At 41.3% G+C, this 12,991-nt stretch overlaps 1 protein-coding gene across 2 annotated transcripts in view; it reads left to right on the top strand.

Moving 5' to 3' along the window:
* The window catches only part of HPSE2 (heparanase 2 (inactive)), a 200,190-nt gene that overhangs the window by 144,154 nt on the left and 43,045 nt on the right, over positions 1-12,991 (top strand). For both annotated transcript variants that reach the window (XR_011364225.1, XM_069979991.1), the window contains exon 6: positions 2,179-2,226. Coding sequence is in view for 1 of the 2 variants with exons in the window: in XM_069979991.1 (XP_069836092.1) it covers positions 2,179-2,226 (48 nt within the window). In the remaining variant the exon portion in view is untranslated. The remainder of the gene's footprint in view (positions 1-2,178; positions 2,227-12,991) is intronic.

The raw sequence follows: 12,991 nt of genomic DNA, 5'->3' as shown, positions 1-12,991 counted from the left end.
ACCAGAAGTTTCAACTAAAACCAAAGTTATTATGATTCTTCTGACACTTCTGTATTTTGTTGCTTCAGGATGTGCAGCCACATAGTTGAATTACCAATACCCCTAAGTAATAAATATATTTCAAAAGAAACTCGATTACCAAATTTGATTCTAGTAATTTTTTACAGATACATGAATATTTTTACTTTAGGGACAAATGTAGATGGTGGCAGTCTCTGCACAGCGCTGTCTAAGCAACAGGAAATATTTATCATTCTTAGCCTAAAGTACAAGAAAAATAATTTCTTGTTCAGGTGTGTTTTTTTTTATTTTTTAACTTTTGAGACCAAAAGATACATGTGGTAATAAACATTACCATAGACCAATTGTCAACAATTAGCAATTGGCCAAAAAAAAAAAAAAAAACTAAAATGGATTTGAAATAATATGAAAAATATTGACAGCAATTGGCACTAAATGATTAAAATGATCCCATTAATATTTACATGAAATGGGTTATTCCATCAGGATAACCATTGTCCATATGTCCTATTGGGCATATAGGCCTCCTATAATTGGAATTTCCTTAATTGGAATTGCTTCTAATGAGCGAAATGAGGAGTGGAGAAGAGCAGCTGCTCTTGCTCTGGTTAACTTTGGCCACCCAAGTACTACATGGACAGAGTTTTATTTGAATGACCGCCATGTAATACTACAAATATCTGGCTGGCCGAAGCGAGGTTTCTCCCGGAAAAATCAGCTTTATGTCAAAGGTCATGGGACCCATGGCGATCATATTAAGGAGGTTGTCTGTGATGAGCGAATCCAGTTGGATAATGGATTTGACAGGTGGGAATGTCGATGTGACGGTGACATTAACCCTTTAACGACCAACCCTGGTGTCTTCATGATTGTCCGCACAGGTCCTAAATATGCAACAATGTCTTGCCCATCACTTCTTTAAAGTTTCTGCAATTTAGCCAGAGCGTATTCGATGTGCTGGGGAGAAGACAGATTGGAACTTATATGACCTCTTGGGGGACATACTTTGTAATAAATAAAAAAAAAAAAAAAAATCACCCATACCAATCCAGATTGTCACCATAGTTCCCCTATTCATCCAAGACAATACATAATTATATATAAAAACTACCAAAACAAAATGAGAAACCCATTAAAAATGTTTTTTAGTTTCAGTTTACAATTTTTAAGAACAAATAAATATAATTATAATAATAACAAACTCACTTTTGAACAAGCTAAGCATTAAAGAGAACTAATTTTAATGCTTTGGTTTACTGTTAGGTTTGCAATTAAAAAGTACAAAGAACTATAAGTTGAAACTTTTTGAGTACTTTAGCAATAATAAAACTATTAAATATATTATATATTTAGTTTCTGTCGAAATTATGTAAAAACAGCCCTATGTGTTACAATAAAAAATTATTAAAAAAATATATATTTTGGCAACTCAATGAATAAGGAAAGTTAGGTTTATTAATCAATTACATGCACAAAATCACTAGACATGTCTGGTAGAGAGCCTGAGGACCGCCTGGAAAACTGGGATACAGCCATAGCCATAGGCTGTATGCCAGTTTTCCAGGCGGTCCTCAGGCTGTATCCACCCTCTCCACGGAGCGGGCAGACAGCGGGAATCAGAAGCTGAGAGTTAAGGTTCATACGAACCCGAACCTCTGTCGGTTCGCTCATCTCTAGTGTCTGGTTTATTTACTTTTGTTATTAATTTACAGTTTTCACAAAATTATCAACTTTTTCCATATTAAACTCAATGGTTGTTAGTGTACCTGGAATAAAGACTGAAGCAGTTTGGCAAGTGTTCCACAGCCCAGAGAGTGGGACCGATGGGACATTCCCTGTGAGGGCCTCTTCATGGCATTGCCCACGTGGTCTCCAGGCCAATCTCTTGCTATCATTGCATCTGAGACAAAACCACAAGCCCACCAGATGTGCAGAGATAGAATTATTATAAACTACAAGCTACTTGAAGAACATCATGAAATAAACTCTACAGGAAAATTTTACCTAAAGATTCTGATACAAAGTTTTCTCTTGTTCATTTGGTTTTAAATTACAAAGTATACTAAGAAACTATTAATCAATCTTTTCTGTTTGCCTCATGACATGACATAAAAATTATGTTTCCGTATATAAAATACAGGTTGTTTTGTCTTGCAGCTTTATGAAGGTAGCCGGGAAAGCGGTGGATGCAGTTACCTGGCAACAGTAGGTATTCTGATTTTTTTTTTGTATTTTTTACATACAGATTAAAACGAGATAAATTTATTAATGGAGTTAATTAATGCACAGTTTGTGAAGTACATGAATATTAATTAGGCAAAATTCAAATTTCGCATTTCAACATATGTTCATTCTTTGGACGGATGAAGGAATCAGCCCGTGCATAGAATGGAGTCTATGACACGGGCGAAGACGCGCGCGCCTGCATCAGTCCTCCGGCGGGCGGGCAATGGGTTTTCCGTCACCATTCCGTAGTGTGCACGCACCCTCAGGCTCTCCCTGCTCTGCTGTAACTGCTGCTGCCATCCTGCTCTCTCCTCCACACACAGCCTCTGGCCACCTTTGTTACGGAACCGCCTTATATAGAGGGGGAGGTGCTGACATCACAGAGGGGCCTGCAGCTGATTGGACGGGCGCTAGGGATTATGGTTAATCCATTTCTCCCGCCCAGTGACGCTCCAGACAACACTTGCATCCGTCATTTAGTTTTTTCCGAACTTTTTTGACAAATCAGCGAGAATTTGCTTTGCAGAACAAAGCCAATTGACAGCACAATTCACAGCGAATCTTGATTCGCTAGAGTTTCCTTACTCATCTCTACTTATCACTCATCGCTCATCACGCATTAAACGTGATGTGTACAAGCACTGATCATGGCAGCCCATGTGATTTCTCTATGGTGTATAAGGAGAGTAGGACAGGCTACCTCTTTATTATAAGCGCACTTATTATGGCAGTCCATGCAGGAGGGACAGGCCAGCACTTTTCTGGTTAGACACCTTGCACAAAGTTCCACTATAGCATTAGCATAAGTCAAGGAGATTTTTCATGTCTGCAGAGTGGAAATTGGGTGGGGAAATTGGACTTGAAGGGTTGGGCAGGGGGGCACCATTTACATTTTTATATAGTCTCTCCTGCTCTATATATGCCATTGATGGATATAGTCATTTAGCTTGTAACTGACATGTTAGCATTCCTTAATATAAAGTTGGCTAGAAATAGTGTTTCTCCGTAGGCGTCCATCTTTCTCTCCAGCCTTGGGAAGTAATTTACAGCTCTATAGAGAATTTCACTGTATCTGGGCTGTAAACATATATTCAGAAAGAAAAATATGCAAGTAACTGAATCTAGGATAAAATGCATTGTATAGCTAGCCCTTCATCATGAATGGTTCTCCTGTGACCTTCTCCTCCCTCCCTGAGTGACTCTGAATATATTCCAGATTACTTTGTTACACACTGAGAATGTAATATTCTGAAATTCAGGTCCTAACAGGACATGTAAAGCACTGATCATGTTTCTCATTGATATGGACCCTTATGATATCTGCCACTGACTTGTCTGTTTCAGCTCTTTGTCTTCAATGATGTAGTTAAGGGGAACCTGTCCGTACCACGTTATAGAGCATAGCAGGAGCAGATTGATATATATATCCTTATGTGGGAAAAGGTTCAGTATAATCTGTAAACTAGGGACGGAAATCCCTGCTCTAGGTAGGAGTCCAGGGGGCAGTTTCCATCAATAATTGACCGGTTTCCCTTCTTTGTTTCTAAGCCCAGAATAAGCAGAGGCTTTAATCCATTATACTGAATCTTTCCTACAAAGTTATATATTAATCTTCCCAGCGTTGCTTGATTCATAATTTATAAATATAATTTTCTTAGTCACAGATTTCCTTTAAGGACCCTACTACACCTCTTGATATTTGCGGAGACCTGTCAGGGACGCTTCCTCCTCATACCCTGTTCGCTGCCTGTACTATTACATGTATAGGCAGCAAGCAAGGAGCTGCAGCAGTGGGAGGGGTCGCCGGCAGGATCCTTGGATTGTTTGGGGGGTCCATTGAAGTCAGCTGTTGCTGATCTTTTAACACGTTGAAAGACAACATTCAATCAATATCATTCAGGCCTTTCAATATGTGCTATTAAACTGAACGGTTGGTAATCGGCCATTCGTTCATTGTAATGCGGCTTCAAAACACTGTAGCCCTATAACTAACAGTTTTCTTCTCTCAGGGTCATCTCTGATATCAAACATTTAAGATCCTTTCCTCTTGAGTGATCCAAGATTCGTAGAAACAAAGCTAGACCCATTTATCAAGAAGCCAACCCCTGTTCTTATGCCCAGTTAGGTCATATGGATGTCATAGGTGTATATGTAGTACACTTACTTAGCCTGGCCCTGGCTTTCCTAAACAAATTCAGGTGACGAGGCCACCCATTTAAAATGTAACTATCATGCAGTGTTGACGATAGGATAATGTAAGGAACGCCTGTATGACTTCTGGCAATTCCATAGAACACTTTAGCAGCAGGCAACAGACCTGCCATTACTTGCATATCCTGCCTCACCAACATTGTGATAGTTACTATAATAGAGCTGGAGAGTGCAGTCGGCACTGCCGGCAACGCTAGCAATAAAGGACGTATGATAGAGCGGACCGGCCTGATAGTTACACAGTGTGATAGTTACACTTTAATATACCAGTATGCTACATAGTATAGTCTCTGTTTCATGTTTTTGTTCGTTCAGTCACTTCTATCCGGCTAGCCTGGTATAATGACATAGTATTGTCCTTACATACAAGTTGGAAGAGTAAACAAGGTAAAACAATGCTGTGCTGTTAATGTTGCAGCGTATAATCAATAAGCAGCTGTTCCTTACTCAGCTGGACCCTACAGCTAGAACTCTGTGTCTCCCCTTGGGTCCCTGGAAACACTTGCACCTGGAACTGGAATTGCAGTCCAATGTGGAGTGTTTGCCTCAACTTTTTAACCTTCTTCCATTTTCTAACCCAACTTACACCAAGGATCTGTCAAATTATGGAAATGATTCTGAAAAGACTGAGCTGCTGGTCTATAACTAGGAAAAAGTGGAACAAGCAGTAAAGTTCATGTCCAACTCATTGTTCATAATAATATCCTGTTGATAAGAGAAATCAGGCTTAAGCGTAAATTCAAAAACACAGAAAAATGCAACAGCTCACCGCAATGGCAAGATACAGACCCACTACAGACATGAAAATAGTCAAAAGCAGCCCCCCCAACTGCTAAAAAAATTCCCACAAAAATAATGAGGCTCTTGGTTACCATTTGCAAACAGTGTAAACCACCCTACCATGTTAAGGTAGCCTCATATCGGTGCAGACCCTACACTGTACTATGGCCTCTCCATTTCGTATAATACGCCTATGCTCTGAGCATGCAAGATCCGTCTTATGCCTGCAAAAATAATTGCACCACCTGGGTGAGGCAGGCGGAGTGCACGACCAAGTAGAGGCAGCCACTCCCCCCATCTGGAATACAGAAAAAAAGATAACTTTGGTCAGCTCTCCTAGAACACCATTCACACTAGGCAGGAGCACGTTACTATGGCTGAAATTGTAAACACAAAAACACAGTAAAAGGTGTAAATTGGTTGTATGAGATTAAAAAAAGAAAATATGGCTGTTTTATATTGACTAACTATAATTTGCCTTTGGCTGGCCAGGCATGATGGGAATTGTAGTTTTGCAACAGCTGAGGTTCCCCATCCCTGCCTAAGACTATGTACTTATTATGGGCCTCATTTTTGTTGATATCTTTATGAAAACCAGGAGTGGAGCCGACACAGTGAAAGATTTTTACTACTTTCTGTATTTTGGATCCACTCTTATATACCCACATTAGATTGCAGGGGTCCCACTCATGATACCCCACAACCAGCGAGCACCATAGCCTCTTCAATGTTTACCAGCACTAATCCTTTAATGGCTATGTTATCAGTACCAGAAAGAGCTGATTATTGAGGACGGGGGGCAGGTAAATATCATTATCCCTTTGTTTTCTCTTAAAGGGGGTATCTGGAGCAGGAAAGGTCCTATCTTTTGTGCTCTCCGAAGCTCCACTATCTCCGTCTGCTCATCCGTGCTGATACTTTCCAACATTCTATCCTCATTACCCTCTTAATATATTTTTAAAGCAGTTGTGATTTGCTAATACAGAAATTCAGCTCCACTGGATACAGTACACATACAGTTGAGTATTAATCTTTTTTTCTGACTGCAGCCAATTCTAGAAGGAGCTTAGTGAATATTGTTCAATAATAAAACAGTATGAAACAAGCTTCTAAGCTCTAGTGGTGACTGAAGGCAGCCAGAAATCTATCACTCAGTTTTATGTCTATACAAGGATTTGAAGCTCTGTACGTAACATATTGACAGTTCTCTTTTAGCCAAGACTCCAGAAGAGAACGATTTAGAAGGGCTGATTTCTGACAGCTTTATAGTGTGGCCTGGCAATAGAGACACCAAGATGAATATCGGGCTGCATAGCCAGAGGTACGACCCGTAGGAAAAACCATGCCACCCTCTTGTAATGATTATTAATGGAGGGGGGACTGGCCTGATTGGTGCTCGGGAGCGGTAGCCCCTCCTTTATGTGCTCCTAAGGGCTTACTAAGGAGGATTTCAGAATAAATAGCACGGGAATGGCACTGAGGATGAAGGTAACAGACATACCATCCCCCTCCGTGCCCACTAGGGAGCTATCAGAAGGTTAGATTCCTCTAACCTGCTGACAGTTGCTCTTTAAAATTGCTCTATTTTTGCGCCTATAATTGTTTTTATTTTTCCATCGATGGAAATGTATAGGGGCTATTTTTTGTGTCGTGATAGGTAGTGTATATTAGTACTAGTTTGGTTCAGATTGGACTTTTTCATCGCTTGTTTTTCATTTATTTTCTTCATAGATGACCAAAGAATCAACAATTTTGGTATATGATTTTTTTTCCTTTACACTATTTACTGTGCAGGACTGTTGTAATAGTTTGGACAATTTTGCACATTGTGATACCAAATATGATGTAAATTTTTATTAGGGATGTTTTTTTTTTTATATAATTCCACCTCAGGGATTATTATGATCAATCTTTAGATGCTTATACTGATCAATGCTGATTCTCAGCTAAATTGGTGCTCTGGTAGCTCTGGTAAGGTTTCCAGCAGGAAAGTTACTATTACTCATATGGTGGCCTAGTAAAGGCCTGCAGCTGTCATAATAACTGATTGGCACCCAGTGGATAACAAGCCAGTGTGTTATTTAACTGCCATGATTGCTATTGATATAGGCATTTTATGCTGCGTTTACACGGAACGATTATCGTTCGAATTTTCGCAATACCGACCGCATTTGAGCGATAATCGTTCCATGTAAACACAGCAAATGATCAAGCGACAAGCGAGAAATAGTTCATTTTCATCTTTCAACATGTTCTCAAATAGTCGTTCGTCGTTCGCTAAAAATTCGCAGATTGCTTAGTGTTAACAGTCTTTCAAAGATTCACCCTATGTGAAAGATGAGCTTAAGCCATCTTAAAAACAATCGCAATAATCATTATTCTTACGAATTTTCTAATGATTTATTCATCTAAACGCTGATCGTTATAAAAAACAAATCGTTGCTTCAAAATCGTTAAACGATCGATTGAGCGAATTATCGCTCCGTGTAAGTGCAGCATTAATGACCGACATCAGCATGATTGCTGGTGTCAGTCATTAGCGATGAGTGCCGCCTGCTGTTAACCCTTCTATTTCTGGAAGTATTCTCGTAATACTTTGGCACAGCACTGTACATTTTTGTTCACATGAATCAATTGATGTAAAGCATGATAAACGTCATAGCCCTCGCATTGTATTTCCTATAGGATTGTAAACGCAATGTGTGAAACAGATACAGAAATTACAAGAAAGTGCTTTGTTTTTTATTTTTAGAAATCAGAAAGTAAAATCTGCAGACTATATAAAAATGCTATGATTAGAGATTTATTCTTCAGGGCAGGTTGCCGGGTCTACATAATCCAGACACCCCGCAAGGAAGAATTACAAACAGATCTTAACTCCATTCCTGAAAACCTCACTGGGGCTCAAAATTAGGTCTTGAATTTCTCTTTAAGTCAATTAGTTTTGTCTAATCAGACACGGTCCTTCTTTAAAAAAAAAAAAAACTTGCATAGTGTTTTAATAGCTGGGAAATAATGATCATAAAAAAAAACTGGCAAGAAGAAAGGGTAATTTTCCTTCTGGGATTGTTCTTTTCCGCTCTACATTTGTGAAGGCCATCTTTGCATTGCAATGTATTGTGCTATGCAGACACCCTACACATATAGTGAAGTCATAGGTTACTTTTGTTGGAAATATGGTGCAGAACACGGCGTGTTGAAAGCTTACTGGCCAACATTACTGAAATATATGTCTCGGAACTGCTGGCTCTTGCAGACTGTCATATGTCATACATAAAAGAGGGCTGCACCGAGAAGGGCTGTTTTTTTTTTAAAAAAAACAAAACAAAACATTTTTTAGAGTTGATATCTGACTCCCTACAGAAGTAATAGAAGAAACAGAGGTCAGAGGAATACAACTCCTAGAAAAAATATGGAATCACCATCATTTCTAAAACAAATACCTGCACAAGTATAAAAATGAGTCTGCAGATAAATGGGAAAGCGATCGCAGACCTTACTGGACTGTAGACTTTGGTGATCAAAAGAAAACATAAAGCCAACAAGGGAACTGCCAATTATATACTGAAAACTGAAAAACAAGATGAAGTAGGGAAAAAGATGTTGGTTGTTCCCGGCCAACTGTATGTAAAATTTGCTTTAACTATAAACAAAATGGCAAAGTAATAGAAGGAAAATGTGAGAAAATATCAGATGACTATACAACTATATATAGGAATGATTTTTTTAAATTATATTTGTCTATAATGGGATGTCTGATTCCTCTAAAATTTCACTCTAGTTCTGGAATAGAAATGTCATGATCGCGCCTGAAAAGGCCTCAGTGTCACTCTCTGCTGCAAAGATTCGACCTCTGCGCCAAAGACTGTGCTTTTGGCATAAAGTCTAGTTTTACTGTGTTCTCTGCTTGTGTCTTCTGTGCTCCGGTCCATGTTTTCTAAGTCCTCCCTGCACTTTCCTTGTTGTGGTCTTTTCACTTATTGTGTCTGCTGTGTTGTGATTGACAGGTCTCCTCACCTCTGGCTTTGTATGTTTCTCCTGCTCAGCCTATCTGCTTGGAGTCCGGGACTTCTGCTCCCGTATAAGCTTCTCCCTCCCTTCAGTCTGGGCTCTTGATAGTTTTGTCCAGCTTGTCTGTCAGCTATATCCAGCCTTTTCTCATATTATCTGTATTCCTGGTTTCCTGATCCCTTTGCTTGTTTATTGCCTTTCTTTGTCTTTTGGTTCAGTGTTCTCCCTAATGCTGGGTTTACACGGAACGATTATCGGGCGAATTTTTGCGATAACGATCGAATTCGAACGATAATCGTACGTGTAAACACGGCGAACGATCGATAAATCGTTCATTTTGATCTTTTAACATGTTCATAAATCGTCGTTCGTAAAAAATTCGCCGATCGTTCCGTGTAAACAGTCGTTGCACGATAGTCCGGCCACCCGCCACCCGCAGCCCCGTCCGCCGCCCGGCCCCTCGCTCGCAGCCCGGTCCCCCATTAATCCGCAGCCCCCTGCGCCGACTCGATCGCCACCCCCGCCGCTCTGATCACCACCCCCGCCGCCGCTCTGATCGCCGCCCCCGCTCCGATCGCCGCCCCCGCTCCAATCGCCCCCCCCGCGCCGCTCCGATCGCCTCTGCCGTGACCATACTTTACCGGCTCCGCGTAGCAGGTCTTCCACATCCCCGGCTCCCCTCTTCAGTGCATTAATTGGCTGAAGAGGGAGCGCTCGCAGCGGCGGGGGGGGGGGGGGGGAACGATCGGAGCGGCGGGGGCGATCGGAGCGGCGGCGGGGGGGCCATTGGAGTGGTGGCGGCAATGGGGGCGGGTGGCGATTGGAGCGGCGGCGGGGGGGTGGCGATCAGAGCGGCGCAGGGGGCTGCGGTTTACCATGGGGCCGGGCTGCGGATGAGCGGGGGGCCGGGCTGCGAGTGGGGGGGAGGGCTGCGGGCGCGCAATCGCAAAACGTTCGCAAAAGATTTTTCCGTACGATATATCGTACCGTCTAAACGCTGATCAATATAAAAGAAAAATCGTTACTTCGAAATCGTTAATCGTTCGATCGGGCCCATAATCGCCTTGTGTAAACTTAGCATTATGGTGCGTTTACACAAAAAGATTATCTGACAGATTATCTGCCAAAGATTTGAAGCCAAAACCAGAAACAGACTATAAACAGAGATCAGGTCATAAAGGAAAGCCTGAGATTTCTCCTCTTTTAAAATCCACTCCTGGCTTTGGCTTCAAATCTTTGGCAGATAATCTGTCAGATAATCCTCCTGTGTAAACGCACCATTAGTCCTCAGTGTTTCTAGCACTGTCCCCATTTCATCTACATTGTCTGGCTTTGGCTCCACCGTTACCTTGTTGTATCTCTGGCTTTGGCTCCACCATTATCTTGTTGTATCTCTGGCTTTCGCTCCACCGATACCTTGTTGTATCTCTGGCTTTGGCTCTACCGTTACCTTGTTGCACCTCTGGCTTTGGCTCCACCGTTACCTTGTTGCATCTCTGGCTTTTGTCCTCCATTGGTTTGGTCCCCTGTTCCTTGCTGCCTTCTGGATCCTGTCCTTCTGTGTGACTTTGCTTTGTCATTGTACCTTGTTTGTCTGTACTGTGTCTTGTCTGGGTTTGCACTTATTTGAGCGCAGAGATCGCTGCCCAGTTGCTCGCCGCGATCTTAGGGCGGATTCTGGCAAGTAGGTAGGGACAGCGTGGAGGGGTGTTAGCTATAGAGCCCACTTGTCCTGTGTCTCTCTGTTCCCAGGGGCCCTGACAAGAAAGTAGTGAAACACTTTTTTTAAAGTATCCAGATGCAAATTTTTTTTGTATGTTTCCAACATTTTCTTTGGTTTAAGTTTTATGTTTTTGTAATTATCCATGTTACTGATATATACCTTCTTTATTCTGGTATCTTTCACTCTTCATTGAAATATGGTGAAGGGCTATAGTGCACGTTTATTGTTGCAATTGTTCACTCAAACCCCTCCTCTCGTACACATACATTATTTGTCAGCATCATATTCCTTGCTTTTAGTTGGTAAACCCCTTTATCTTTCTTCTTGACCCCTTGGAAGAAAGGAAATGCACAATAGCTCTCACACCTCTTGAGCAAAGAGATGTCCCTTCAAGTCAAGTCTCCCTCAGTCAAGGAGCCTTAGAACATTGACTGGGGATTGATTGTTTATGCCAAGCCAAACAATCTCTTCAAAAGGAAAGATTTCCCATCTGCAGATAGCTATTTCGGGGTTTTTGCCCCTCATCAGTGCAGAGCAGGGTGTTGGCTGGCTAGTGAGAGGTCTATCGACCCCTTACAATTTGTTTTATGTCCTCTACAGAAGCGCCCTTATGTATCAAATGATCTCCTAAATGCTACATACAATGACAACTGCTCCCTATTTATTCTATTGGATTTATCTGCACCATTTGACACTGTAGATCACCAACACCAACTCAAAACTCTTGATGCCAAGGATACTGCTATCTCTTAGTTTTCTTCCAACTTCTCTGACTTGATCAGTGTATCTTTCGCTGACTCTCCTTCTCCGCTTCACTTACTGTTAAGGTTCCTTAGGAATCAGTCTTATGTCTTCTTTCTTTTTTCTCTATGCAACCCTTATTGGACAATATATCAACAGATTTGGCTATAAGTAACGTCTATATGTTGATGACGCCCAGCTATAAACCTCTCCCTACAACACCACTCCTTCATTACTGCAAAACACCAGTGACCTCTGACCAGTGTCCTCTGTCTCTAACATTATGCGAGTATCATATCGGCAGTTCTGTGTTGGCAAAGACAGCAGAGGAGAAAGATTTAGGAATAGTGATTTCAGACAGCAGTGGGGACAGCAAAACATATGCTGGGCTATATATATATATAATGGTATGCCCGGCTGTATATATAATGGTATGCTGGGGTGTATAGCTAGAGGTATAACCAGTAGGAAGAGGGAGACTGTGATTCTGCTGTATAGAGCTCTAGTGAGACCACATCTGGAATATTGTGTCCAGTTCTGGAGACTTCACTTTAAGTGGATATTGATAAAATAGAACAGGTCCAAAGACGGGCTACAAAAATGGTGTCAGGCATAAAACATATCAGAAAAGACTTAAAGGGGTAGTCCACCCCAAAAAAATTTCTTTCAAATCAACTGGTGCCATAAAGTGCCAGAGATTTGTAATTCACTTCTATTAAAAAATCTTAAGTCTTCCAGTACTTATCAGCTGCTGTATGCCCAACAGGAAGTTGTATTATTTCCAGTCTGGAGAGCAGGGGAGGTTTTCTATGGGGATTTGCTGCTGCTTTGGACAGTTCCTGACATGGACAGAGGAGGCAACAAAGAGCACTGGGTCAGACAGGAAAGAAAACACCACTTCCTGCTGGACACACAGCAGCTGATAAGTACTGGAAGACTTAAGATTTTTTAATAGAAGTGAATTACAAATCTCTGGCACTTTATGGCACCAGTTGATTTGAAAGAAAATTTTTTTTGGTGGACTACCCCTTTAAGGGCTTGAATCTGTATAGTCAGGAGAAAACAAGAGAAAGGGGGGACATGATCGAAACCTTTATGTATGTTAAAGAAAAAGTGAACTTACGAACAAGGGGACACAGTGAGAGGTTAGTTGGGGAAGGATCAGAAGCAACGTGAGATAATATTACTTTACTGAAAGAGTAGTTGATGCTTGGAACAAACTTCTGGCAGATGTGATTGGTAAATCTACAATAACTGAATGTAAACCTGCCTGGTGTA

This window comes from Dendropsophus ebraccatus, chromosome 8, assembly GCF_027789765.1.
Source record: "Dendropsophus ebraccatus isolate aDenEbr1 chromosome 8, aDenEbr1.pat, whole genome shotgun sequence".
Classification (NCBI taxonomy): Eukaryota; Metazoa; Chordata; class Amphibia; order Anura; family Hylidae; genus Dendropsophus; species Dendropsophus ebraccatus.
The sequence above is the reverse complement of the archived record's forward strand: the minus strand, read 5'-3'. Positions and strand labels throughout refer to the sequence as shown.